Source organism: Hemicordylus capensis, chromosome 13 (genome assembly GCF_027244095.1).
Source record: "Hemicordylus capensis ecotype Gifberg chromosome 13, rHemCap1.1.pri, whole genome shotgun sequence".
Lineage (NCBI taxonomy): Eukaryota > Metazoa > Chordata > Lepidosauria > Squamata > Cordylidae > Hemicordylus > Hemicordylus capensis.
Window position 1 is genome coordinate 6,121,326 of NC_069669.1, and position 25,732 is coordinate 6,147,057.

At 47.2% G+C, this 25,732-nt stretch overlaps 1 protein-coding gene across 3 annotated transcripts in view; it reads right to left on the minus strand.

Moving 5' to 3' along the window:
• Nucleotides 1–25,732, minus strand: part of LOC128336384 (bMERB domain-containing protein 1) — a 42,332-nt gene that overhangs the window by 13,862 nt on the left and 2,738 nt on the right. The window contains exons 3-4 of one of the 3 annotated variants that reach the window (XM_053275902.1): nt 24,320–24,349; nt 16,735–21,775 (exon numbers count right to left, since the gene is read on the minus strand). The exons of 1 other annotated variant lie outside the window; for it this stretch is intronic. In XM_053275902.1, coding sequence (XP_053131877.1) covers nt 21,596–21,775; nt 24,320–24,349 — 210 coding nt within the window. In that variant the 3' untranslated portion in view covers nt 16,735–21,595. Of the gene's footprint in view, nt 1–9,986; nt 10,310–16,734; nt 21,776–24,319; nt 24,350–25,732 lie in introns of those variants that run through there. One more of the 3 variants, XM_053275901.1, reaches the window with a different exon arrangement.

Below are 25,732 nucleotides of genomic sequence, written 5' to 3' on the forward strand. Positions count from 1 at the left end.
TAAAACCTGCTGTGTGAAGAATGCCTGCAACCTTGGAGCAACCTTGGTTGCTGCCTGCAACCTTGGAGCACTGCTGCCAGTCTGTGTAGACAATACTGAGCTAGATGGACCGAGGTTCTGACTCAGAAGGCAGCTTCCTATGTTCCATATTGTGCCTACGCGTGTGGTGATCTAGCAGGTCTCTCATGTTAGTTTTTAAATGAGCAAAGTGATTATCTGAAGACCACCTGCCACAATATCAGGGAAAGATCTGAACGTGGGTCCCTCTATCGACCCACAAATTCTGCCGGTGGTCCTGAGAGGTAGTCAAGATCAATGGTAGCTCTGGACGTAGAGCCTGCATCATGAGAACAAGTGGCTTGGCAAACTAGACCTTTCCCACGCAGGCTGAAGACTGTTTGTAGAGCGAGGGGAAACCCTGTGTCCCCAAAGGACCATCAGCCTCAAACTCATGAAAGTGGGGTTTTTTTGCCTGCTGGAATCTTGCATAACGAAATATCGAATCGTGCCAATGTACAACATCTCCATGAGACAACATCTTCTGGTTGACTTGCAAAGTGCATAATTATCCTAGGCAATGCTAATGGATACTGTCAACATTCAGTGACAGTTCTTTGTTGCTAAAAAAAAAAATGTGTTAATTAGAATGACATCTTCACTGCTAGGCGCTGTGAAATGACTGGAAGGCAAACCACACAAGCAGTCTGCTTTTGAGCTTGGGCTGTAAGGCCTGTTTCAGGGCAAGAGAATTCCACCTGGCATGTATAAAGGCAGGCTGCTCAGCCCTTACTGATTACTGTGGCTGGGGGTGATGGGAGTTGTAGTCCAAAAGCTGGAGGGCTGAAGTTGTGCAGCCCCGGTGTAGGAACATAGGAAGCTGCCTACTACCAAGTCAGTATTACCTACCCAGACTGGCAACGTCTTCTCCAAAGTGGTTGCAGGCAGGAGTCTCTCTCCCAGCCCTATCTTGGAGATGCTGCCAGGGAGGGAACTTGGGACCTTCTGAAGCTCTTCCCAGAGTGGCTCCATCCCCTAAGGGGAAGATTGTATAGTGCTCACACATGCTTCCCATTCAAAATCAAACCAGGGTGGATCCTGCTTAGCAAAGGGGAGAATTTGTGCTTGCTACCACCAGATCAACTGTAAAGTAAAGTAAGCAAGGTTGGCCAAATGTTGTGACTCCTGCTGATGCTTGCTACCTGGGCCATCAAAAATGTCTCCACAGTCCAGATCTGGGCCCCAGACCTTATGTTGTGCAGGACTGTGTGAGATGGACCAAGGGTCCGACTCGGTATCAACTTCCTTTGTTTGAGGTCTGAAGAACTGAGTGGGTGGCACATGTTTGCCAAGTGAGGTCTCTTTTTGAGGGCGGGCTACCCAAATCCTGGTACCAGATTCGACATTCTTGCTTCATTGACTCCATATAAATTAGAACACACCTAACGGCCTTGTGTGTTTTCTGAAAATGTACAAGAAATGTCATTCACCCTGTTAGTTTTTCTTGTAACAGTGTGAAGCGAGCTAGAAGGCACAGAAGCATGAAATGACTTGGAGACGAGGTTCATCTGCTTCCCAGGTTGTCAATATCAACAGCCAGTGTCGTCGTACAGAACGACTAAATCCCCAGTCAATAAAACCAGCTGCCCTGAGCCATTTTGGGCTCAGCTCCCTCAGAAACCTCAGCCTTGACAAACAATCCTTGGATGTACAGCCCTCAAGTTGCTCAGGATGTCATCTGCCTTGATGAACATTTTGTTTTTTTAAAGGAATGTTCCTCCAAAAAGAGATTTTTTTTCAGACGCTTCTCCCCTCTCATGAGTCAGGGAAATGAGACTGATGAATGCTTCACTGCCACTTCTGTAGGGCAATCCACCCTAAGTGGCTCTCTGTCGTCTGTTTTGCCCTTCGATAGCAAAGATGTCATCATCTGAACTGTGATGAATTCACGTTACAGCAACACCTTCCTCTATCACTGTTATACAGACACCTGCTCCTTGGGAAATGAATTGGTGTCGTCTCATAGCTGATTGCCTCCGTTCAGGGCTATTTTGTGATGTATTTTAATTGCAGGCGCTGAACATTGCCAAACAGAGCTTAACCCAACTGCATCCCCTCCAGAATTTCACAGAATAGAGACATCCTCATAATTACCCTAATTCCACACCTTCCCAACCATGGATGGGGCTGAAGCTCAGAGGTAGAGCAGAAGAGCAGAAGGCCCCAGGTTCAATCCCTGGCAGCATCTCCAGGTAGGACTGGGAAAGACTCCTGCCTAAAACCTTGTAGAAGTCACTGCCAGCCAGTGGACCAATGGTCTGACTCTGTACAAGGCAGCTTCCTATGTCCTTTTACCTTCAGGGATGGGGCCGTAGTTCAGCGAAAGGGCATCTGCTTTCATGCAGAAGATCCCAGGTTCAATCCCTGACATCTCCATGTTGAGCTGGGAAAGATCCTAATCTTTTCCAGCCCTCCCCAGAGAACAGCTGCCTGTGAGTGTTGACCATACGGAGCAAGACAGGCAAGGCAGCTTCCTATATACACCCCAACATCCTCCATTACACCTTTCTGAAGGCTCTGAAGGCCTGCTGTGTTCATGAACTCTGCAATCACTGTCTTGGACCATGTTTAAAGAAAAGCAAAAAGGAGGAGGAGTTTGTGCTTTAGGTTAAAAGATCTATTAGGAAAATAGCTGTCCCACAATATTTATTTATTTATTTATTTATTTAAAATATTTATACCCCGCCCCTCCAGTGCATTACTGCTCAGGGAGGTTCACAACAATGAGATAGACACAAGATATAATAAAAGTAATATAATTGACTATATTAAACAAGAAAAGAAGAAGAAATTGTCAGATTAAAAACCATAATCATTAGGTTCAAATTAAAACTGAAAATTATAAAAAGCTAAAGAACCTACTAGATATGACAAAATAATAATATTAGAGCATTTAAAAGCCTCCTTTAAAAGGTGTGTTTTAAGATTTTTTAAAAAAAACACTGAGGGAGGGAGCATGGCGAAGCTCTTCAGGGAGGCCGTTCCAAAGCCAAGGGGCCACAACCAAAAAGGTCCTGTCTCTAGTCCCCGCCAATCAGATCTCTGTTAGTGGCGGGACCATGAGCAGGGCCTGAGATGACGAGTGGAGGGCCCTGGCAGATTCATATGGGAGAATGTGCTCTGACAATAGACTATCAACAGGTCAAAATGAGCTTCACGCGCATGTAAAATGGCCAGTTGTGGGTCCCACAAGGCCAGGCTGGTCTTCAGGACCTGGGAGAGCTCCGACTGAGCAAGTGAATTACAACTCGGGTCCTCCAGTAGTTGTTGGATTTCCACACCCATGATCCTCAGTCACAATGGCCAATGGCAACAACAGCAGGAGGGCCAGAGTTGTGCCTTAGTCCTGCCTTAGACTAAGGGAGATCTTGCTGCTGACCTAAGTTAAGAGCTCTGCCAGAGTAGATAAACGTATAAATAAATCAGTTAGTTAACAGCATGTATGTAGAATCTGGGCCCAATAGATCCCACGTGGGCCACCAAGAGAGAATCTCAAAGGTCTGTCATTGACACAAAGCTGACAGGCTTGCAGCCACCGAGAACCAGAATCTCTATGGTTCCGTCATTAACACATGGCCAACAGTGTGCTCGCAAGCAAGTTCACAGCTCCAGAAATATCTGGCCATGCCGTCTCCAATCCTCCAATTTGTCGAAGATCACTGAGCCAATTTTCCTTGGATGGTTCGTCCAGTTCCAGGGCCAAACTGTACTGGCAGGGCAGTGTGAAACCACACAGACACATCTCCAAATATCGAACGTTAATGGTTAATGCTGGTGTCCTAGCAATGTGCTGGGAAGTGCCTTGTGCAATTCAAGACATCAATCAAGGTGTGGCTAGCTGGGAAATACCCTTTCTCTCCTAGCCAAATGATGTAAAATTGGAAGCCAGTGCTTATTAAAATAAAACAATATGGATTTGCTGTATATGGAATCCGCAGTTCCTGTTGCCTGCCTACTCACACCAGCATCGGGCTTCGATTCCCCATCTACAGGCAAAGAATTCCCTAAGCTCTCAGGGAGGAGAGCTGGCCTTGTGGGAGCAAGCATGAATTGTCCACTTTGCTAAGCAGGGTCAGCCCTGGTTTGCATTTGAATGGGGGGCTACATGTGAGCAGTAAGATATTATCCTTAGGGGATGGGGCCACTCTGGGAAGAGCACCTGCATGCTTGCATGCAGAAGGTCCCAAGTTCCCTCCCTGGCAGCATCTCCAAGATAGGGCTGAGAGAGACTCCTGCCTGCAGCCTTGGAAAAGTTACTGTCAGTCAGTGGATACCAGGGATTCTCAATGTTGGGTCCCCAGATGTTATTGGACTTCAACTCCCATAATCCCCAGGCCCAGTGGCCTTTGGCTGGGGATTATGGGAGTTGAAGTCCAATAACATCTGGGGACCCAACATTGAGAATCCCTGGTGTAGACAATATTGAGCTAGATGGACCAAGGGTTTGACTCAGTAGAAGGCAGCTTCCTGTGTTCCAATGTAAGTTTCAGTATCTATGGAGAAAACATGGGATTTGTCCAGCACAGTCACTAAACAAGTGTCTAAAATAGTGTTTCCTGTAATAGGGATTAACGGATGTTCTTGACCTCTAATACTAATATAATTAGTTCATGCCAGGAGCATTTCTACTTCATTCTCTAAAGCATTTTGTTTAATCGCTGCTTCCCTCATAAGCACGGTTGTCTGATCCTGGTTAAATACAGCTAGATCAGGATTGCCTGGGACATCTGCATCCTCACATCCAGTTCCATGGGCCTCAGCAATCCTGGTTAACTCTTTAACCAAGATTGTCGTGATCATGGGAATGCAGTTTTAATGCATGCAAGATGGAGGTACTCTTGACTGGGGCAAAAATTGGTTTACGTTTAAGTGAACGTTTAAGTGTCCACTTACGATTAAGTGTCCAGTCTGTCCTGGACAGACCCAAAATGCCACAGCTGCTTTGGGTGTCCTTTTCTTTCTTTTTAGCAGAAAAGCTGGGTATAAATATTTTAATAAAAAGAAGAGTTGTGCCCTTGTCTTCAAGTGGGTTGAAATCTATAAAAGAAGTGTTGAATTATTTAGCCAGCTGCAGCTTAGCCCTTTAAAAATAGCAGAGTCTCCGGAAGGTTAGGGACAGCCAAATAGCTTCACGTATTCTAGGCTCCAGTAAAAATATATTTAATGATTGGAGTACAACTAGCCTCGAGGCCACACCCCTGTGACATCACATGCAAAGCGGGAGTGGCCTGAACTGGAGGAGCTCTCCCCCTGTCATTTCAGGCAGTGCTTGCTGCCTGACAGCATCTATTTCCCTTTCTCTCCCTTGCTGGAGGGAGAGAAAGGGAACTAAAGTCTGTCAGGCAGCAAACGCTGCCTGAAAAGGACAAGGGAGAGCTCTCTCGGGGCGTGGCCGGGGGGAGTTCGCTCGGGGCTCTTCTGGAACCTGAGCCACACACCCCTGCAGGCTTCAGCGGCCCTTTTCATTGGTGGCCCGGGTTCTTTGAACCCGTTCGCACAATGGTGGCTCCACCTCGGATCATCCTCATATTACAAATGGGAAGGCTTTTCTCAGACTACCCAGTGGGTTCGTGGCGGAGGTGAAATTCAAAAAAGGAACCACCAGATTCTTAGCCATGGCACTATACCAGCTCCCTGTAGCATTGAGTTTATCTCAGATAAACTCTTTGTCTGCGGGGGGGGGGGGGCAGGGAGTAATGCAGGAAGTCATAGTTACATAGGAAGCTGCCTTCTACTGAGTCAGACCATTGGTCCATCTAGCTCGGTATTGTCTACACTGACTGGCAGCAGTTCTCCAAGGTTGCAGGCAGGATTCTCTCAGCCCTATCTTGGAGATACTGAAGGGAAGGAAATTTGGAACCTTCTGCATGCAAATAAGATGCTCTTATCCTTTCTCGGGCACATAGGATGCCTGCCTTCTCCCGAATTAGACCGTTGATCCACCTAGCTCAGAATTGCCTACTCTGAATGACAGGGGCTTCTCAGAAATCCAAGGCTCTTGAATAGGTTATAGCGAAAGGGTTTCAGACAGGAGTCTCCCTACCTGGACATGGCAGGAAATGAACTGGGGACCTTCTGCATGCAAAGCAGATGCTCTACCACTGAACGACAGACCTTCTCATACATTCTGTAGACCCCGCCTAAATGAAATGATCAACCATGGCTCTGAGAATCAACCTTAACACTGAAGAAGTAGCTTTAAAAAAAAATGTATGCATGAAAAGCATCATGTAAGTGAAAGCTCCATATGGACATGCAAACCAGCACTGCTATTATTAGGAAATTGTAAATCAGGGGGTTCTCAGACTGCATCACGCAGTGCGTTCTCATCGGGAGAATGGAATTATTTGTGCTTCCGAATGTAAATAAAGGCAAAAAGAATCCAATGAGTAGAGCTCACTCTCACCTCTGGCAAGAGGTTGGTTAGCACAACAGAAGAGGAGGCTTTGGCACTGGCAGCCCTACCTGGGTAGGGTGGCTTTGTGTGAAGTGCTGGGATCAAGGCTGATCCCGGTGCTGCGTCCCTGAGTAGCCTAGGATTTTTAGGTAAAGTGTGCCTTCGAGTCGGTGTCGACTCCTGGTGGGTCGGTGTCGATTTCTGGCGAATCGGTGTTAACTCCTACCGGCTCATGTGAAGTACCAGGATCAACCACACAAGAGCAGCTGATGGAAAAATATTTCTCCCAACACATTTCAATAAAAATCTCTTTCGACCATCAGCTGCTCCTGTATTATTGGAGAACTTCTCCCTATCCACTCTTTCCACACCATGCCTAGTTGTATGAACTTTGATCATGTCTCCCCTTTAGTTGCCTTTTTTCTAAATTAAAAAGCCCCAGATTCTGAATTTAGAACACAATGGAGGAAACTGCTAGAGAGGTCTTTATTATGGGACTTCACCAGAAACCGCTCACAGCCATTACAGTTCATAGCAATGGGGAAAACTGACTTCTGGGGCAGAATCCAGATCAGCTTTGGATGCTTCCATGGTGCACTCAGTTCCAGGTGGCAACCCCAAGGTGGTTTCAGTCTAATTCCGTTGTTATGTTTTGAGAAGCTTGGAGACAGCCGGTCCTGAACCTCTGCCAGGCACTGCAACAAAAACCACCACTGCAATGGGAGCATCAGGCAAGCGTGTGAGAGAGAGAGCCCAAGAAGGGGAACGGAGGAAGCTGCCTTCTACCGAATCAGACCACTAGTCCATCTAGCTCAGTATTGTCTACCCGGACTGGCAGCGGCTTCTCCAAGGCTGCAGGGAGGCAGGAGGCTCTCTCCTCCCATAAAGGTGGAGGAACTTGGAACCTTCTGCATGCAAGCAGGCAGGTGCTCTTGCCAGAGCGGCCCCATCCCCTAAGGGGAATATGTCACAGTGGTCACGTGTAGTCTCCTATTCAAATGGAAGCCAGGGTGAACCTTGCGTATCAAAGAGGACAAGTCATGCCTGCTACCACAAGACCAGCTCTCCTCCCATAGGAACATAGGAAGCTGCCTTATACCCATTTACATTGGTTCCTATCAACATAGGAAGCTGCCATATACTGAGTCGGACCAGAGGTCCATCTAGCTCAGTATTGTCTGTACAGACTGGTGGTGGCTTCTCTGAGGTTACTGGCAAGAGTCTCTCTCCGCCCTATTTTGGAGATGCTGCCAGGGAGGGAACTTGGAGCCTAGATGCTCTTCCCAGAGTGGCTCCATCCCCGAAGGGGAATATCTTACAGTGCTTACACATCAAGTCTCCCATTCATATGCAACCAGCAGGGCAGACTAAGGGGACAAGTCATGCTTTCTACCCAGGACCAGCTCTCTTCTCTTTAGATTTGGTCCATTGTCAACACAGACTGGCAGCAGCTTTTTGAAAGTTGCAGGCAGGAGTCTCCCCCAGCCCTTGGAAATGCCAGGGAGGGAATCTTCTGCATGCAAGCAAGCAGATGCTCTTTCCAGAGCAGCCCCGTCCCCTAAGGGAAATATCTTCTAGTGCTCACACTTCTAGTCTCCCATTCAAATGCAAACCATGGCAGACCCTGCTTAGCAAAGGGAACACTGAAAACTTGCTACCACAAGACTAGCTCTCCTCCCATAAAGGTGGAGGACCAAAATAACACTCTAGAAAGCAACAAGCCATAAGAGGTGCTGCATTAGACGACCCACAGGAGCAGATTGGAGTGGATGAATCTGTAGTCCTGTCCAGAGAGGGAACACCCTCAAGGGAATCTCACTAGGACCTAAGCTGCCCCTTCCAGAAACCTCAAACCATTTGCAAAATATTCTGGGCACTTTTTGGTTTCCTGGGAAGCTGGCAGCGAAGCAATTGGCACATGATCAGCTGGGATTCAATCTTCTTCCCAACCAAAAGATCATAACCGCTGTCTTTGGGGCAGTAGCTGTCTGCGGCGGTGAGTGGGAAGAGAGCCCTTTTCACTGATGGTTTTGGAGCGGTTTGTGGCAATGGTTGTTTCCTTGGGAGGAGCAGGGAGGGCTGAATTTACAACCGATTCGGTGCTGCGGAGTCTTTACGAGGCTAGACTGTTCCGCATGGCAATAATGCCACAGAACACAGTGTCTGTTTTCAGCACCATCCAACGGGATACGATAAGAACATCTGCTGGGGACGGCTCCATCCGCCTGCCTACCCAAACATGGCCCGTGCGGGCAGCTCTCTGCAAAAGCCACATGCTTTGGCAGACAACAAAGAACAACTCCTTTTGCTCCTTCAAACTCACCCACCTCCCTGCTTCCAGCACAGCAAGGCACTTCTCCTCCTTCTTCTTTTCTTGTATGTTTCCCCCCACCACCTTGCATTTTCCTTTCCTTTCTAAAACATTTTGCTGAGATGATCGGTGGGGATTTTGCAAGGGTATGAGAAAAGTAACTTGAGCTGCCCATGTGGGGAATAAAAAGGAAGGCAAGACCACCCGGACCCCACCCTCTTTTTATCCTTGCCTCTTTCTAAGGGGTGCAAAGGGGGTGCTAGGAGAGATCTCTTCTTAGCCTCTGGAAGGCAAATATGCTCTCTGGACTTGCCCCAACCTAAAACGTGAGAGCTTCCCTATTCTTAAGGGCAGAGAGAGAGAAAGTGTTGGGGGGGGAGCTGTGTGTGTGTGTGAGAGAGAGAGAGAGGGAGAGAGAGAGGGAGGGAAGGAAGGAAGGAAGGAAGGAAGGAAGGAAGGAAGGAGAGAGAGAGAGAGATTGGGAAGGAAGGAAGGAAGGAAGGAAGGAGTGAGCCAGCCCTCTGGTGTATGTGTGTGTGTGTGTGTGAGAGAGAGAGAATGAGAGAAGGAAGGAAGGAAGGAAGGAAGGAGAGAGAGAGACTGGGAGGGAAGGAGGGAAGGAAGGAGTGAAGGAGTGAGCCAGCCCTCTGGTGTGTGTGAGGGAGGGAGGGTGGGAAGGAAGGAAGGAAGGCAGGAAGGCAGGAGTGAGCCAGCCCTCTGGGGTGTGTGTGTGAGAGCGGGGAGGGAGAGAAGGAAGGGGGCGGTGGGGGGGAGAAGGGAGAAGAGGCCTTGGAGATGGGGTGGGGAGAAGAGGTCCTGGAGGTATGTGTGTGAGAGATGGGGGGGGAGGGAAAGAAGGAGCTGTGTGTGTGTGTGTGTGTGTGTGTGTGTGTGTGTGTTTAGAGGGGGGGGGAGAGACTGACTAGTTTATAGCGACCCAGCTCCGCATCCTTTCCGAGAGCTGGTGCAGAGATCGGGAGCGAAGCAGCCCCCTCTCTCTGCTGCCACCCACAGGCCAGGCCACAAACACCCCCCCCCCCCAAGTGGGCATTGTCCTCCTCGGTTCCCAGCCTGCCCCTCTCGGCCCTCCCCTGAGCACCCCAAGCCGGCTCGCACCCCCCGCATCAAAAGGCCCTTCCAAAGACGCCCGGTCCGTCCGTGGCACCCTCCCTCCCTCCCTCCCGGGCCCCTCCTCCAGCCCGGCCTGAAGGCAGCACTTACTTCTCCCCAGGGCCTCGGCTCTCCACTGGGTCTCCTCCACGGCCCCGTAGCGCTTCGGGGGCTTCTCTGCCTCCACGCTGGCCGAGAGGGACCGCTTCAACTCCATCCTGCCTGCCGCTCTGCCCTTCCTTTCTCCGGCGCGCGTGTGGGGAAGCGGGGGGGCTCCTGCCCTCTCTCAGTCCATCCCAGCTGGGCGCCCAGGGGCGGAGGGAAGGCGGCCGGGCTGGAGGCTTCCTCCCCGCTGTCTTTCCCGATGGCCGGCGGCTCAGTACAGCGCTGCTGAGTTCACCGCATCCCTTCCCCAGGAGGAGGAAGAGAGAAGGATGCAGCGCGCATGCTCAGTTGGAGGATGCTACTTCACAGGAGCGCCCGGGGCGGGGTGCGGGCGGGGGGGGGCAGGCAAACAATGGGGACCAACATGCCGTAGTGGGGCTGGGCACGGCAGCCCTCCCGGGAGGGCCTGGGGTCTCCAAGGGTCCGCATCTGGCTCCACGGGATTCTTGGAAAGCAAGCCTAGGCAGGTTTCAATGGCTGGAGATGGGGAAAGATGTTGGGAACAAGGCTGGGATCAAAGGAATCTCCAGGGACTCAGAGCATCTTTAGTGAGGATTGTCAGCCCTATATTTCTGCTGCATTGGGGGTGGGTTGGCTTTTGGTGTTTGGGTGGGTTAGTAGCCGAGGGCTGTGGCCAAAGATCAGGGGTGGAACATCTGCTGCACATGCAGAAGGTCTCCGCTTCAATTCCCATCACTCTTTCTCCAGCTAAGGACGGTACCCATGAAGACTCCTGCTTGAAACCTTGGAGAAGCCAGATAGTGTGGCCCAGGGGTTCGCAACCTGCGGTGCTCCAGATGTTGCTGGACTACCAAACCCATCATCCCCAACCACAATAGAGTGTCGCTGGGGGTGAGGAGGGTTGTTGCTCAGCAACATCTGGAGTACTACAGGTTGGGAACCCTGCCCTGGTGTAGACCATAGCGAGGGCATGCACACAATCAACAACTGTGTTCTATCCGGTTTGGGGAGCTGTGTATGCTCCCAATTTTTGGTTGTGTGGAAGACAGGTAGGAGGAAAACCTGGGGAGAAGTGGTGGTGTGGAAGCAAAGTAGGAGGAAAACCTGGGTACCTTACTTCCACACAACCAGAAACTGGGAGCACACAGAGCTCCCAAACCTGGGTAGAAAGAACACCATTTTTTACCGTGTGAATGACCTCACTGAGTTAGATGGACCAAGGATCTGATTCGATATATGGTAGCTCCCTATGTCTTTGGGGATGGGGCTGTAACTCAGTCAAGCATCTGTCAAGCATCTAAAGGGAGGGGAGCTGGTCTTGTGGTAGCAAGCATGACTTGTCCCCTTAGCTAAGCAGGGTCCACCCTGGCTGCATACAAATGGGAGACTAGAAGTGTGAGCACTGTAAGATATTCCTCTTCTTAGGGGATGGAACCACTCTGGGAAGAGCAGAAGGTTCCACATTCTCTCCCTGGCAGCATCTCCAAGATAGGGCTGAGAGAGATTCCTGCCTGCAGCCTTGAAGAAGCCGCTGCCAGTCTGTGTAGAGCCAATACTGAGCTAGATGGACCTATGGTCTGACTCAGTATATGGCAGCTTCCTATGTTCCTATGAGTTAACATGTCTTGTTCATCTTGTTTCCTCATCTAATTCACATAACTGCAGCCTCCTTCTCTTGAAGGGGCTCTTCCCTCCCTCACGACCCCTCTCTTCGCAGACCCCTATGAGGAAAGTCCTATGAGTTAAGGTTGAAAAAGCTGAGTAGGTTTAGCCTGGAGAACAGAAGAGAAGATCTGATACCCGTCTTCAAATATCTGACAGCTGCCACACAGAAGAAGCAACAGACTGGTTCTCTGTTGCTCCTGAGAAAAGGACTGGCCTAGAACCAGTGGTTTGAACTTACAAGGAAGCAGGTTTAGGCTAGACATTAGGAAGAATGCCCTAGCTGTAAAACTTGTTCAACAGTGGAACAGTTTGCCACATGAAGGGATGGGCTTTCCTTTGCAGGAGGGTTTCAAACAAAAGCTGGGCAGCTATCCGACGCCGGGGAAACTGTAGGAGATCCCAGCACTTGGACCAGAAGACCCCTCAAGGTACCTTCCAACTCTAATATTCAGTGATTCTATCATTCTCTCCTACTAGCCTTAGCCCCCTGATGATGTTAATCTGCCCCTGATTGTGGCTATTCTGTAGTTCATGGTTAACCCCTCTGCCCAAGTTCAGAGGCACTCTGCTCTTTTATTTACAATTTCCAAAGATGGACTTTCAATCTGAAGAGGCAGCAGGATGAATAGCAGAACCTTATGTGTACAGAATGTTGCCCCACTGTGTCCAATGAGACTACTCCTAAGTAAGCCTGCATTGGATTGCAGCCTAAGTCCTGGGGAGCCATGGTCTGAGTAAACCCTATTAATTACGTCCTCCCTTGATCAGAACAACAAAAAAATTTATCTGCTAGTTCATACGCACACATACCATCTGTCCAAATTCATTACTGACCTATTTGCCAATGTGACTGTAAAGCCAAATGGAAGGCTATTTTATCATCATCTGATGATAATTATCAAAGGATTCGTTCATGCAGTTATTTTTGCCACTGATATTTTTCTGTGTGTGATTGATTCCCACAATTACAGCACTATCTTTCAGTGCCACGTCTACAGCAGACGTCACAACGACGTACAGAACTTTGTATTTATTTTTCCATCTATCTTCTGCTCTTCTTCCAAGGAGCCCAGAGCGGTGAACATGGTTAAGTTCATCCTCTCAACAACCCTGTGAGGTAGGTTTGGCTGAGAGAGAAGTGACTGACCCAGAATCACCCAGTGAGTTTCATGCCTGAACGAGGATTTGAACCTGGGTCTTCTTGGTCCTAGTCCAACACTCTAACCACTACACCACCTTGGAATTCTCATGCTCTCACAGCTAAAGGACTGATGAGCAAGCGAAAACACCAGTTACCCCCATGTAAGGCTTGCTGTCATAAGAAAGGAGAGGATGTCCACGGGGGTGTTGGGTGGAAAGTATGGTGTGAGTTCTGAGCAAACAATATTGCTAGGCTGCCTCAGTTTCCCTACTTTCCTGTCCCTGTCTGGAGGTCAAGGCATAGGAACATAGGAAGCTGCCATATACTGACTCAGACCATTGGTCCATCTAGCTCAGAATTGTCTGCACAGGCTGGCAGCAGCTTCTCCAAGGTCGCAGGCAGGAGGGAGGGAATGTGGAACCTTCTGCATGCAAGCCTGCAGAGGAATATCTTACAGTGCAAACACGTAGTCTCACATTCATAGAAAGGGGGACAATTCTGACCTGTGATTCCCTCTGGTTTGCAAGATTCCTTTGGACTGTTTTAGGGAACCCAAGGCTTGACAAACAACTTAACTGATAATCTTTGCACAGTCAGAGGGAAAAAAGGCCAGACAGTGCTGTGAGTCACAAGCAAAGTAGCAGGTGGCGATGTGATTTTACAGCTAATTTGGGGGGATGAGTGGATGGCTAGTTGCTGGGGTGGGCTGGACTGATTCACCAGGAGCCTGGAAGCACTCCCGTGTGGGAGGAAGCCGGGAGGCCATCTGGGGAGGATGGAAGAGAGGTGAAGGATACACAGCAGACAACTCGGTTTCATTTAGGGTTGCCAACTGTCCCTCATTATGCAGCACGTTCCTCATTTCAGAGATGAAATGTTGGTCCCTATAGTGACAGCATTTGTCCCTCATTTATTCAATAGCATATAATTCAACTACATATACATCAATGATACTCAGGCTCTTGATTACCATAGCATACACCTCCCAGCCCCCGCTCCTCTGGCCAGCCCCCCCCCCCCCACAAGCTTGTGTCCCTCATTCTGGAACTTGTGTCCCTCATTCTGGCAATGAAATGTTGGCAACCCTAGTTTCATTGCATCCAGTCCTCCAGAAATAAAAGCCAACATGCCTTGCTCAGGCTGGAGAGGAGGAATTCGAACAGGCAACCTCTGGCTTGATAATCAAATCATTTCCCCGCTGTGCCATTAGGTGGGGCTCTCAGTGGGAGTACTCAGAGCTAATTTTCTGAAGCCTGTCAGTCAGGCTGGAGGGAGGGGTATGCTGAGCTTCAGCACGTAGCCAGCCAATCAGGAGCAGAGGAGGAGGGGCTTCACCCTCCTCCCTCCCCTTCTGCAGCAGATACATCGCTGAGGACTCATCGGCTTCAAGCCAGCCATCCTCCTAAGGGGGACAAATAGTGTGGGGAGGCAGGAAGGCTCTGAGCACCCCCCGGAAGCCCTTCAATTAGCCCTAGAGGTACTAACCCCCTCTGTTGGGAACTCCTGGGCGAACGCAAACATGGAGGCTGGATGTGTAGGCCATCACCACGATCAGCGTCTGGGCCAGCGAGCAAAGAGAAAATGCACATGCATTAGCTCCCCCTTTCTCGCCTTGCTTCTGTTTATTAAGCCTCATCTCCCTCCTTCGCCTATGTCCTGCCCAATCAGTTCAGATTAAAACCAGGACTGCTCTATAGAGCCCCTGGACAGCTCAATATCCACTTCAGCCATTATCAATTGAGCTTATAATTCCATGTAGAGTTCTTCAATCAATGTCACGGGTCTTCGGCGGCAGCTGACATCCCTGTGGGGATCTGGCTGTGGATATAAAAGCAGGTGATGCATGAAATCGAGCCGGCTGGGCATATTTCACTTGATAAATAAATGTGGGACTTGCATCTCCATCATTCAGGTATTAGCAGAGGGACCAAAAGCGGGGGGGGGGGGGGCAACATTGACACACACACACACAGATCCTGCACATGAATTATGCAGGTGGTTTGTCAAAGTTCTGAGTACAGGATTGAGTTATTATAACATGTATACCTAGGGAGAGGTGTAAGGAAAATGAATGGCGTTTGCTCATGCCTGGTGTGTGTGTGTGTGTGTAAGTGATTGTCTTACTGGAGCTGGGGCGGAGTCTCCCTTTGCTTTGAATTGAGTAGTTAGCCCAATTTGGTGTGTGTGAATGTGTACCTTTTCCATAGCTAGGGGAGAAGGGGGCCTGTGTTCACCCCTCTCCCCACAGGCCCCTCTGAGTGAGGGAGTTAATGAAGAAAATAGGGAGGGGTGGATCTGGGGTGTGTGGGTTCTTTGAACCCATCCGTTCAATTATAGCTACACCCCTGTGCCTGGTTCACACAACTGTTTAAATCTAAGTTTAATATGGGTTACCAACGTTAAGAGTGATTGTGTGAACCCATGCCAAGGAGGGAATCTCAGATTCATCTCAGGCCATAAACCAACTTGACGTAGGTTCACACGAGCTTGCTAATGTTGGTAACCCACATTAAACCTAGGTTTGGACGACTGCATGAACCCGGCTTAAGTGATCCAGGAGATCCACGATCAGGTTCTGTGGCTTGAAAAACACATAGGTCTACTTCACACAATCATTTGAATCTTGGTTTAAGTCAGTAACCAGCATTAGCATTATTGTATGAAACCATATCATGGTGGGAATCTCACCTTCATCTTGGGACACAACCGAAATTAGTAACCTTAGCGTGGGTTCACACAATCATGCTAATGTCGATTACCAACTTGAAACCTAGGCTCAAACAATTGTGTTAACCAAGCCATAATGAAAAGTAGTTGCAGAGTGTCCTGGATAAACAAAATAAACCATGGTTCTGTGTGATGTCTGAATGCCCTATCTCTTGTTCTCCTGACCCAAATCCCTACACACACCTGTTTCTATTGGTACTGGTAATTTTATCATTGAGAGGAAATAGTGCAGGAGAACTTCAGTATTGGTGGAAGTTCCGTTCTCCACAATTACCACAGATATGTAAACCATCTATCTCAAGTCACTGGGGCACTGGGATTGCAGGGGTTAGGTTTCTGGAGGCCTGAAAATTGCCCCTCAAATGGGGGGAGGTTTAAAGGGGCAAAATTAAGTGCCCTACTGTGCTCTTGGGGCCTCCAGCAATGCCCCCAGAAGTCGGAAATAGTCCTTTTCAAAAGCATTTCCTCATGATTTTTTTTTTGGGGGGGTCAAGTAAATGAGCCACAAAATAGCTCAATTTTACAAAATGTTGGCCTGAAATTACCTCTGTGGTCATTTTTGGCTGCCTCCAACCCATGGATACATGGAATTGACCCCAAGTGGGCCAGGTTTTTCATATGTAAGCCAAGGTTAGATGTCAATCACTCGACTGCGGATACGTGAAATTGCGGATGGTGGATCCACATATAACGAGGTCTACTTGAAGTTCCCGGGATTTAGATCAGCAAAATATCCAATGAGTTAAACACTTACTCACCAGGACCCTGATCTGATCACCCTCCCCACAAAAAACACAAGGGATCCTGGTAATGAGTCTCTTGAATCTTGTATCTCCTTGTATCCTGATCACCTGAAGTGATCTGCTCAGCAAGCAGGTTTCTGGGGTCGATTCTATTTTTTTAATGTGACTGCTGTGGCCCAAATCAAAGGAAGTTTCATCTAGGTCAGGGATGCACAGCTTTGGCCCTCCTGCAGAGGTTGGGCTACAACTCCCATGATTCCCAAATACTGACCACTGTGGCTGAGGATTATGGGAGCTGTAGTCCAAAACCAGCTGGAGGACCCATGCTGGGCAGCCCTTTGGGGGCAGGGTATGAAGGGCCTTCCTTCCCACCTAAGCAATGCTTAAATACCACCAAAGTTGTAATTTGCAAGTTATGTACTTTGCTTTGGAGGAAAGGACCTGGTTTTTGTTGCAATTGTTTTGCTTTCTGTCCAGTTTGTTTATTTCAAAATGAATACAATTAATCAATGTACATATAAGGCACACAAAGAAGATTTTTTTAAAAAATAACAATCATTAGTAAAACCATTGCACAGATTTTCAAAATTATTTGATAATCACGACAGTAATCACATACCTGCGACCATACTACAGACTAGCTGAAAAACAGCATTATATCACATGCAATTCAGCAGTTTCAATTCTGTAATAGAGGGGTTCTTGATCCCAAATCTTGTTGGACTACAATTCCCATCATTCCCATCCACAATGGCCTTCGGCTAGGGCTGCACAACCTCAGCCTTCCAGCTGTTGCTGCTGGACTACCAACTCCCATCTTCTCTAGCCACAGTGGCAAATACCGAGGGATGATAGGAGTTGTAGTCCAACCAAATCTGGGGAGTCATGTTGGAGTATACCTTCTGCAATAAATAATGCCACTTTTGAATTGTTTCACTAACTTGAGGTCATTAAATACATACACAGAGCAGGAGAACCTGGTGGTTAACACACATCTAAGAGGAAATATTCCTGACCCAAATGGAACTAAATGAGTTAAGAAGTTCAGGAGTAAAAATTACATTCATTGCATATGTTTATTAACTAATAATTAATTATCCATGTATAACTATATGTAAATATTAAAAGTCCAAATGCATAATGGTCCACAAATATCTACCTATCTAAATGACCACAACTGTTCTTATAATCTAACAGAACTTTAAAACAGAAGTATAAACTCTAACAATATTGCACGTTAATGTCTAAAATTATATGGCAGGCAATCATAAATATCTCAAAATGTCAAAAAAATTTCAATATTCACCAATTGTCTTGGCTGTATTGCAAATCCTTTGTTCTTCTACAATTTGCAATATGAGTCAGACATGTTTCAGGATACTTCCTCTGTGACTTTTCTAAGTAACTTTTCATTCACAGAGAGCACAATTATACCATTCCAGTTCCCCTCTCTGGGGGGGAGGTGAGTTATAAATTCTCTCTGACTTTTAACTAAAAGCTCTAACAAATTTATCTTTTAAAGATTTGGTCCTTGGAGAAACTAAACACGTGCTGGATATTGGTAGCCTATGACTTGGTTAAAGAGTGGGGTTTAAAAACAGATCAAGTAGAGGGCAAGTCCAAGGGTAACGGAATCACTCAGATTACCACTTTTTCAATGACTGCAGCTAAAAGCAAATTTTCAAGTTGATAGTATAATACACACTGGCAAGAGAACATCTACAAGACCACATTTTTATGAAACCCTTAAATATTATAGGTGGTGTCAGAAACGTGCAAAACACATCAGTAACAGAATCAGAATTTTTGGACATCACTTCTGTTTCTGTTACCAACGTATTTTACACTTGTCCACCCAGCTTTGGGAGCTGTTTCCAATTTCCAGTCGTGTATGAGTGAAAACCTAGATTAGAGGAGGGGAAAGTGATTGTGTGGGAAGGGAGGGCAGGCTCTGACAGCAATGTCCTACACAGCACTTTTACCAAACATATTACCAAGGTAGGCAGAAACACTATCAGAGTCTGCACCCGCCTCCCACACGATCACTTTCTCCTCCGCTGATCGAGCTTCTGTGCACAGAACTGGTTTGGCCAGTTTGGTTCAAATCCGAACCGACCCAGTTCCGGGTCACGTAATATACTTGTAAAGGGAAATCCGGCGATGATTCGCCTTTACTGGTACAGGGGTGGGGGACTGTAAGGGGCAACCAGGCGTGGCCGGTGAGACGAGGTGGGGAGAAAAAGGTAATTGGGAAGAATGATATTCAGAATTTGTTCTAAAAATACTATATATATATATATATATATATATATATATATATATATATATATATATATATAAAATAAATAAATTATATTTTCACTGAGCATATTCCAGTGTAAAATGTAGTGCATTCAGCTGATTTCAGTGGCAGAATTGTGTATGCAAAATTTAGTATCTGTAGATCATCAATAAGTATTTTATTTCTATACTGCCCTTCCAAAAATGGCTCAGGGCAGTTTACACAGAGAATTAATTAATTAATTAATTAATTAATTAATTAATAAGATGGCTCCCTGTTCCCAAAGGGCTCACAATCCAAAAAGAAACATAAGATAGACACCAGCAACAGATACTGGAGGGATGCTGTGCTGGGGGTGGAGAGGGCCAGTTACTCTCCCCCTGCTAAACAAAGAGAGCCACCATGTTAAAAGGTGCCTCTTTGCCAAGTTAGCAGGGACCAAGTTAGCAAAATGACTTTATTTTGCACAAATTCTTCAAAATACATAATAGATCAGCCTGAAATTTTGCTTATGGCTGCAGTAATTGACAAAGAGGTAACATGCCTGATTCCGTTAACCTTGGCATTGTGTGTGTATGTTTTCCAGAATCCGGTTAAATGTCTGCCCACAATCTGAGTCAGACCAAGGAAAAGCCTACATTTAAAATGTTTTCTCTGATCCCTGTGAGACAACGTTGCTAGTTTGCAAATCTAAGTACATTCCTGGATACTGGAAACACAACCCATACAGAATGTGCATAATTAGTAAATACATAAACTGATGACTCAACAATCCATCCCCATTCTAGCAATTAAACACTGCTAAAAATTTAATTATTATAGAGTTGATACAGTGAGGCTGTGATGTGCACATGTGCACTGCCTTGGGAAAAAAGCAAGCAGATTTGGTCCTTGGAGAAATAGTCCAGCAGCATGGAAATTTCTGCCCAGTGATTCAAAATGGGCTCCTTTGTGCAGATAAAAATAGATGCAGAAATAAAACATCCTAGATATACTGCCCACTAGTGGCCTGTTCAATAACCCACTGATGACCCAGTAACTAAATATATGCCAACTGGCATCTTCATCCAGACATTGGCATATCCAGCAGCCAGGCAGGCATGTATTTAAATCAAGGGTTACCAAGCTTTGGCACTCCAGATGTTGCTGAACTCCATCCCCAGTTACAATTTATTGTGGCTGAGAATCGTAGTTCATCAACATCTGGAGTACCACGGGTTGGGGACCCCCGATTTAGATATTTAGGAATATAGGAAGCAGCTGCCTTTTACTGAGTCAGGCCCTTGGTCCATCTAGCTTGGTATCGTCTACACAGACTGGCAGCGGCTTCTCCAAGTTTGCGGGCAGCCCTACCTGGAAATGCTTCCAGGAATTGAACCTGGGGCCCTCTGCATGCAAGCAGAAGCTCGCTTCTGATCTATGGCCTCCTCTCCTGAGGGGAATAGCTTACAGTAGACGGCACTCATGTGTCCCATCTAAATGCAAACCAAGGCAGACCCTGCTTAGCAAAGGGGACAATTCATGCTTGCTACCATAAGACCTGCTCTCCTCCCCATTGCTCTGGAGTTTCTCCTGCACAATCCCTATCGAAAGGAAAGGGACCTACACAAGAGCACGAATGGCCCGTGTGTAGGAAAAGTTCCAAATGGATAAGTGCCCCTTTGCCATCCATGAATGGCCTCTCCAAACAAAGTGTGAGAACCAGCCCCACGCCCACCATTTAGTCAGTGGCCACCTGTAGCCACCCAGTAAGCTAGAAAATAAGAGGTAGGCAAGCTGGTTGTTCTCTAGGTCCCACTAACCCCGGAGTGCTGCCATTTTGACTTGGTATGGAACATTCCGGAAGGCCAGTGTGTGGTAATACTTGGTTTGCAGAGACCCTGCCTCTTCCAGCTTGAGGGAGCCCCACTCATGAGACCTTGCCTCCTGAAGGCTTGCCAAATTTTAAAGCCAATGGCAGAAATAAGGAAATGGTATGGTAAACCTTTTTCCTGCACAGGCAGAAGGCCCATTCACATGTTAAGTTCAACACTTGTATGACGGGTGCACAGTGTCCATTGGTACAGATCTGTACACAGATGGTATTTATTTATTTATTTAACATATTTTTATACTGCCTAAAACTTACCATCTCTGGGCGGTTTACAACAAGATAAAAACCAAAGCAAAACATTAATTAAAAACAAAAATGTTGCATGCAGACCCAGAAGTACATTTCCTTTCTGTACCATGCATCTGAAGGGCCTATAACCAGGTTCACTTCTGCAACGAACCAGGTACAATCATTCACACAAACACGTGTACAAGTGTACAGACAGGTGTACACTCATACAGTATAATGTCTGAATCAGGCTAGACTCTCCCAGCTGATTCCCCGTGTTGTTGGGTCTCCCCTGATAAACCACTTGATAAAATTGATAGGTCACATCTTGACTGAAAAAACTGAGTTCTCCTCTGAGAAGGCAGCTTTGTCCCTGACAGCTGAGGAATGTTTTGTAATTGAGACATTCAGGTGGACCTTGTTCTCTGTGGGGATTCCATTCCTGCCAGTTTCCGCGGATAACGAAACCACGGATAATGAGTCATTGAGTGGATGGGAATTGGGGGGGTTAGGTTTCTGGAGGGCAGAAAAAGTCAGAAAAAAAGGTGAAAAACAACAGAAATAATTAAAATAAAGTGCTGTCCCATGCTCTGCATGTCTCCATCTGTCCAGCAATGCCCCCCAAAACTGCTAATTTGTCCAAATTTCTGTGAAAAATCATGGGGGTGGGGATTCTTGGTTTTTTAACCAGAAGAGCCACAAAATGGCTCCTTTAAGCAAAACTGCATGCAGAAGGTCCCATCCTCCTTGGAAGATGAGCGGGATATAAATGTAAAAAATAAATAACAAAAATGGCAGCAAGAATGACCTCGGAGGTCATTTCTGGCCACCTTGGAACCACAGATAAGTGGGTTTTAACCCTTTCGTATCCACGAATATTGAGGTTGGGTGTATATTCTCCAACCGCGAACCGCGAATGACGAGGCTTGCCCGTAACTATTTCCCCGGGGATCTCTGGTCTGCGTCGGTGTCCTCTCCTCTGAACAACATGAAAACCGATCTGGCCGTTCCGTCCCCACTTTGTTGTGAGAAGCACAGGAAAGTCGCCCAGATGAAACCACACAAGCCAGTATACGCGGTCCTCAGGTGCACGGGGACCAGGCTGAAGTTCGACAGCTATTTGGGAAAGAAGCAAATGTGAGTGAAAGCTCCAGAGAACTATGACGGTCCCTATCCTGCAAACTTTTTAGGGACGATTCCAACAGGTAGCAAGGGGGAGAAGGCGCTCTCCCCCCCCCCCAAACATCTCCTGCTCTCCCATCCACCAGATTGGAACTTCACAGGAAAGTGTCAGACAATTCAGGCATATGATCCTACAACTTTAATTTTTACAACTTTCTCCCCTCCTGGGCCTTGCCTCCGCGACCCGTCCTCTTGGGTGCGCCTCGGCCAATCAGCTGGGCGCTGGGACGCACATTCCAAGGCACACCCAGGAGAATTATATATAGAGATTTTAAAAGCCTCTTGTTCAAAGCAGTCTAATTCACTCACTCTACTCCAGAACAAGCAGCAGAAGCCACTGCAGCCTGGTAGAGAGGAGACTAACATTTCAAGCTCCGATTCCATCCCCTAAGGCTACATGGGAAGCCGCCTTTTACTGAGTCAGGCCACTGGTCCGTCTAGCTCAGTATTGTCTGCACTGACTGGCAGCAGCTTCTCCAAGGTTTTAGGCAGGAATTTTTTCTTCGCCTGATCTGGAGATACTGCCAGGGATTTAACCTGGGACCTTGTGCATGCTAAGCAGATGCTCTTCCACTGAGCTACGGCCCCATCCCAAAAGATAGGAACCTAGGAAGCTGTCAGACCCTTGCTCTATCTAGCTCAGGCTTGCCTGCTTTGACTGGCAGCAGTTTTCCCAGAAGGAGTCTTTCCCAGGCTTACCTGGAGATGCCTGCATGCAAAGCAGATGCTAAGCAGATGCAAAGCAGATGCAAGAGCAAGATCAGTCCAAGGAGTATCCCTTTTGGTTTGAACTAAAGCATCGTTCTGCATTATGTACAAACTTTGGAAGCTGCCTTATACTGAGTCAGCCCCTTGGTCCACCTAGCTCAGGACTGCCTACTCTGACTGGCAGCGGCTCTCCAAGGTTTCAGTCAGGAGCCTTTCGCAGCCCTACCTGCAGACGCTGCCAGGGCCTGAACCAAGCACCTTCTACATGCCAAGCAGATGCTCCCATCCCCTAAGCTTACATAGAAAACTGCCTTATCTCAAGTCAGACCATTGGTCCATGCGGCACAATATTGCCTACTCTGACCGGCAGCAGCTCTCCAAGGGTCCAGACAGATATTACCTAGCCGTGCTTGGAAATGCCAGAGATTCACCCTGGGACCTTCTACATGCAAAGCAGATCTTCTCCGCTTTTAACAAACTTTCCAGGTCATATGGATTTCTTTTACCGATAGGTTTTGAACTATCAGGCCAGAAAGATGAGACATCCCTCAACGTTGCCAGGTTCTGCTTGATTGCCAATAAAATCCAGCATGTGTTCTGCACAGGGTACAGGATACGACATTGTTTGTGTGTGACTGTATTATGTCGAATTGCTCCCCTTTCTCTAAGCTGCACGGGGTTATTTGCTGGTCTGTGACTGATAAAGTTCACAATAAAGATTGACTGATTGATTGCAAAGCAGATGCTGCACTTCAGCGCTTTCCCTAGTGATTGTTTTTTTGCTGGGTTTTTAATTTTATTTTTTTAAATCTTAGTAGATAAAATATATTTTTAAAATAACTTTAAAATTATTAAAATAATGTTAAGAATTTGTTTTGAGTAAATATTTAACGCTGTGACCTGCTCACTGCAGTGTCTGAACTCTGCGTGCCACCCCATGTCTGGTTATCAAGCCACACAATTTCAAGTAAATGGGGAAGTGTTTGGAGGAGGTGGCTAGGAAAAAATAAACACTTCCACTTTCAAGGCCAAGGGAGGGGAGAAGCAATTAGAAGGCTAAATCAATGGCTTTATTGGCTTGGCTTCCCACTCAGGGTGTAGGCTGCTGCCGGACTGTGACTGCTGCCTTGGGCATTCCAGTGATGGGACCAACAGTGGAGAGAACTATTTGAAACAAGTACTGACCTGCAACAAAATTTTGCAGTATATCCCTGGTATGCATATGTTACCTGAGCCTGTGCCTGGTGGAGGTTTTAGGCAATTTCCCCTCTCAGAAGGGGTTGTGACTGTCTCGAGGGAGTATTCTCTAAGCTGAGAAACGCCCTGCTCTTTTTGTTCAAACCCTCCTTCCTCCCATCCTAGCCACTGAGTTCCATTAGCTCCACCCCCTGTTTGTCTGTTAACTGCCCTCTGAGTGCACAAACATTCCATCTCATTTATACTGGGGCAGTCTGGGGATGGAGAGTGCCCCCTTAGGGGATTTTCTCTTCAGATTTTTGTGAAACCAATGTATCTGCGGGATACCTCAAGTCTGCTGGTGCTCCAGTTATGTCTTCATAAGGATCATAACATTTCCAGCTCTTTTGGAAATAGACAATCTTATCAGATAAGACAAAAGGTTCCTGGCTGTTTTTACAACCTGAGATCCGGCTGCAGGAACAAATAATTTGGCTATGATGGTAATGCATTTAGCCAACTCTTAGGTCCTGCTGCCCATGTTTTCCTCAGCCAGAGTTTCTGTGGTAGAAGAAAGACACATTTGAAACTTACCTGAACAAAAGGCCAGTACATCAACCCCGTCTGAAAAGAGAACAATTGCTCGATCATTGTTATGCATGAAGAAACAGGGAGAAAGCATTTTTGGAGAACTCTTGAGTCACACACACGCCCACGAAGCGCACGTGTGCCAGTCAGCTGACATCGTTCTGATTGTCTAAAGCTTGTTTAAGGAAAGAGCATCCGTTATCAGCGAAAATATTAAAAATGAAGGTGTCAGAGATTAGAATTTTTGCTCAGGCATAAGCATGCATTGAGGGAGTGGAGAAAAATCCACCCTTGAGTAGTGTTTAATTATTTCCTTTTACGGCACAACAGGTTGTTTTTGCCTCCTTAATCTCGCACACAAAGAGCAGCAGAGAGACATTATGAAGAGGAGAACAGCAGTCCACCAGGACAACGTGACACCTGATATGTTAGCACATTTGCCAGATGGGTGAACAAATGTTTAAAGGAATGAATGCTCCCTTTGGCTGTGAATGAGAAATACCTCGGAATGACATACTCATTTCGCACCTGCGAGGCTCTCTGCCTTGCACACGTAATACTTTTGCACACGGAGGCTGAGGTTACATAAATTATCCGTGGTTGGAAAGGTCAACCGGAGAACGGTGAAACGGGAAGTCAAAGTGACAGAGGAGCCTGTAGCGGCCTATTCCCCTCAAGAAAATTCCAGGCCCCTTACCGCTTCCTATGCTGGAATCACAACATTCTCCCAACTTGTGTATTATTTAATTTATTTATGTGATGTATATACCACCTGACTCCAAAGGCTCTAGGTGGATGACAAACATAAACACACCCACCAAAAAAGACAAACTGTGAAAACAATTTAAAACATGCAAAGGTTACGAAAAGGCTGGCTTTAAAAAAAAAGTGTCTGAAGGACTCTTTCAAAGGCTGACAAAGATGTTATGCCACGGATATCTATAGGGAACATAAGAACAGCCCTGTTGGATCAGGCCCAAGGAGGCCCATCTAGTCCAGCATCCTGTTTCGCACAGTGGCCCACCAGATGCTGCTGTAAGCCACAGGCAGGGGTTGAGGGCGTGCCCTCTCTCCTGCCATTGCTCCCCTGCAACTGGTACTCAGGGATCCTGCCTCTGAGGATGTCTGAGGATGTCTTTGCTGATCCTGCCTCTGAGGCTGGAGGTGGCCCACAGCCCTCCGACTAGTAGCCATTGATAGACCTCTCCTCCATGAAGTCATCCCAACCCCTCTTAAAGCTATCCAGGTTGTTGGCTGGGAACACATTCCACAGCTCAGGAGCGACTACAGAGAAGGCCCAATCCTGAGTCACCGCCAGACGAGCCGGAGCCAGACCTCTCTCAATGAACTTAATGAGGCGCTTCACACGACACGTGCAAAGCGCTTTGCGGGGTTCTGCGGGGAGAGCAAGCTTAGCCC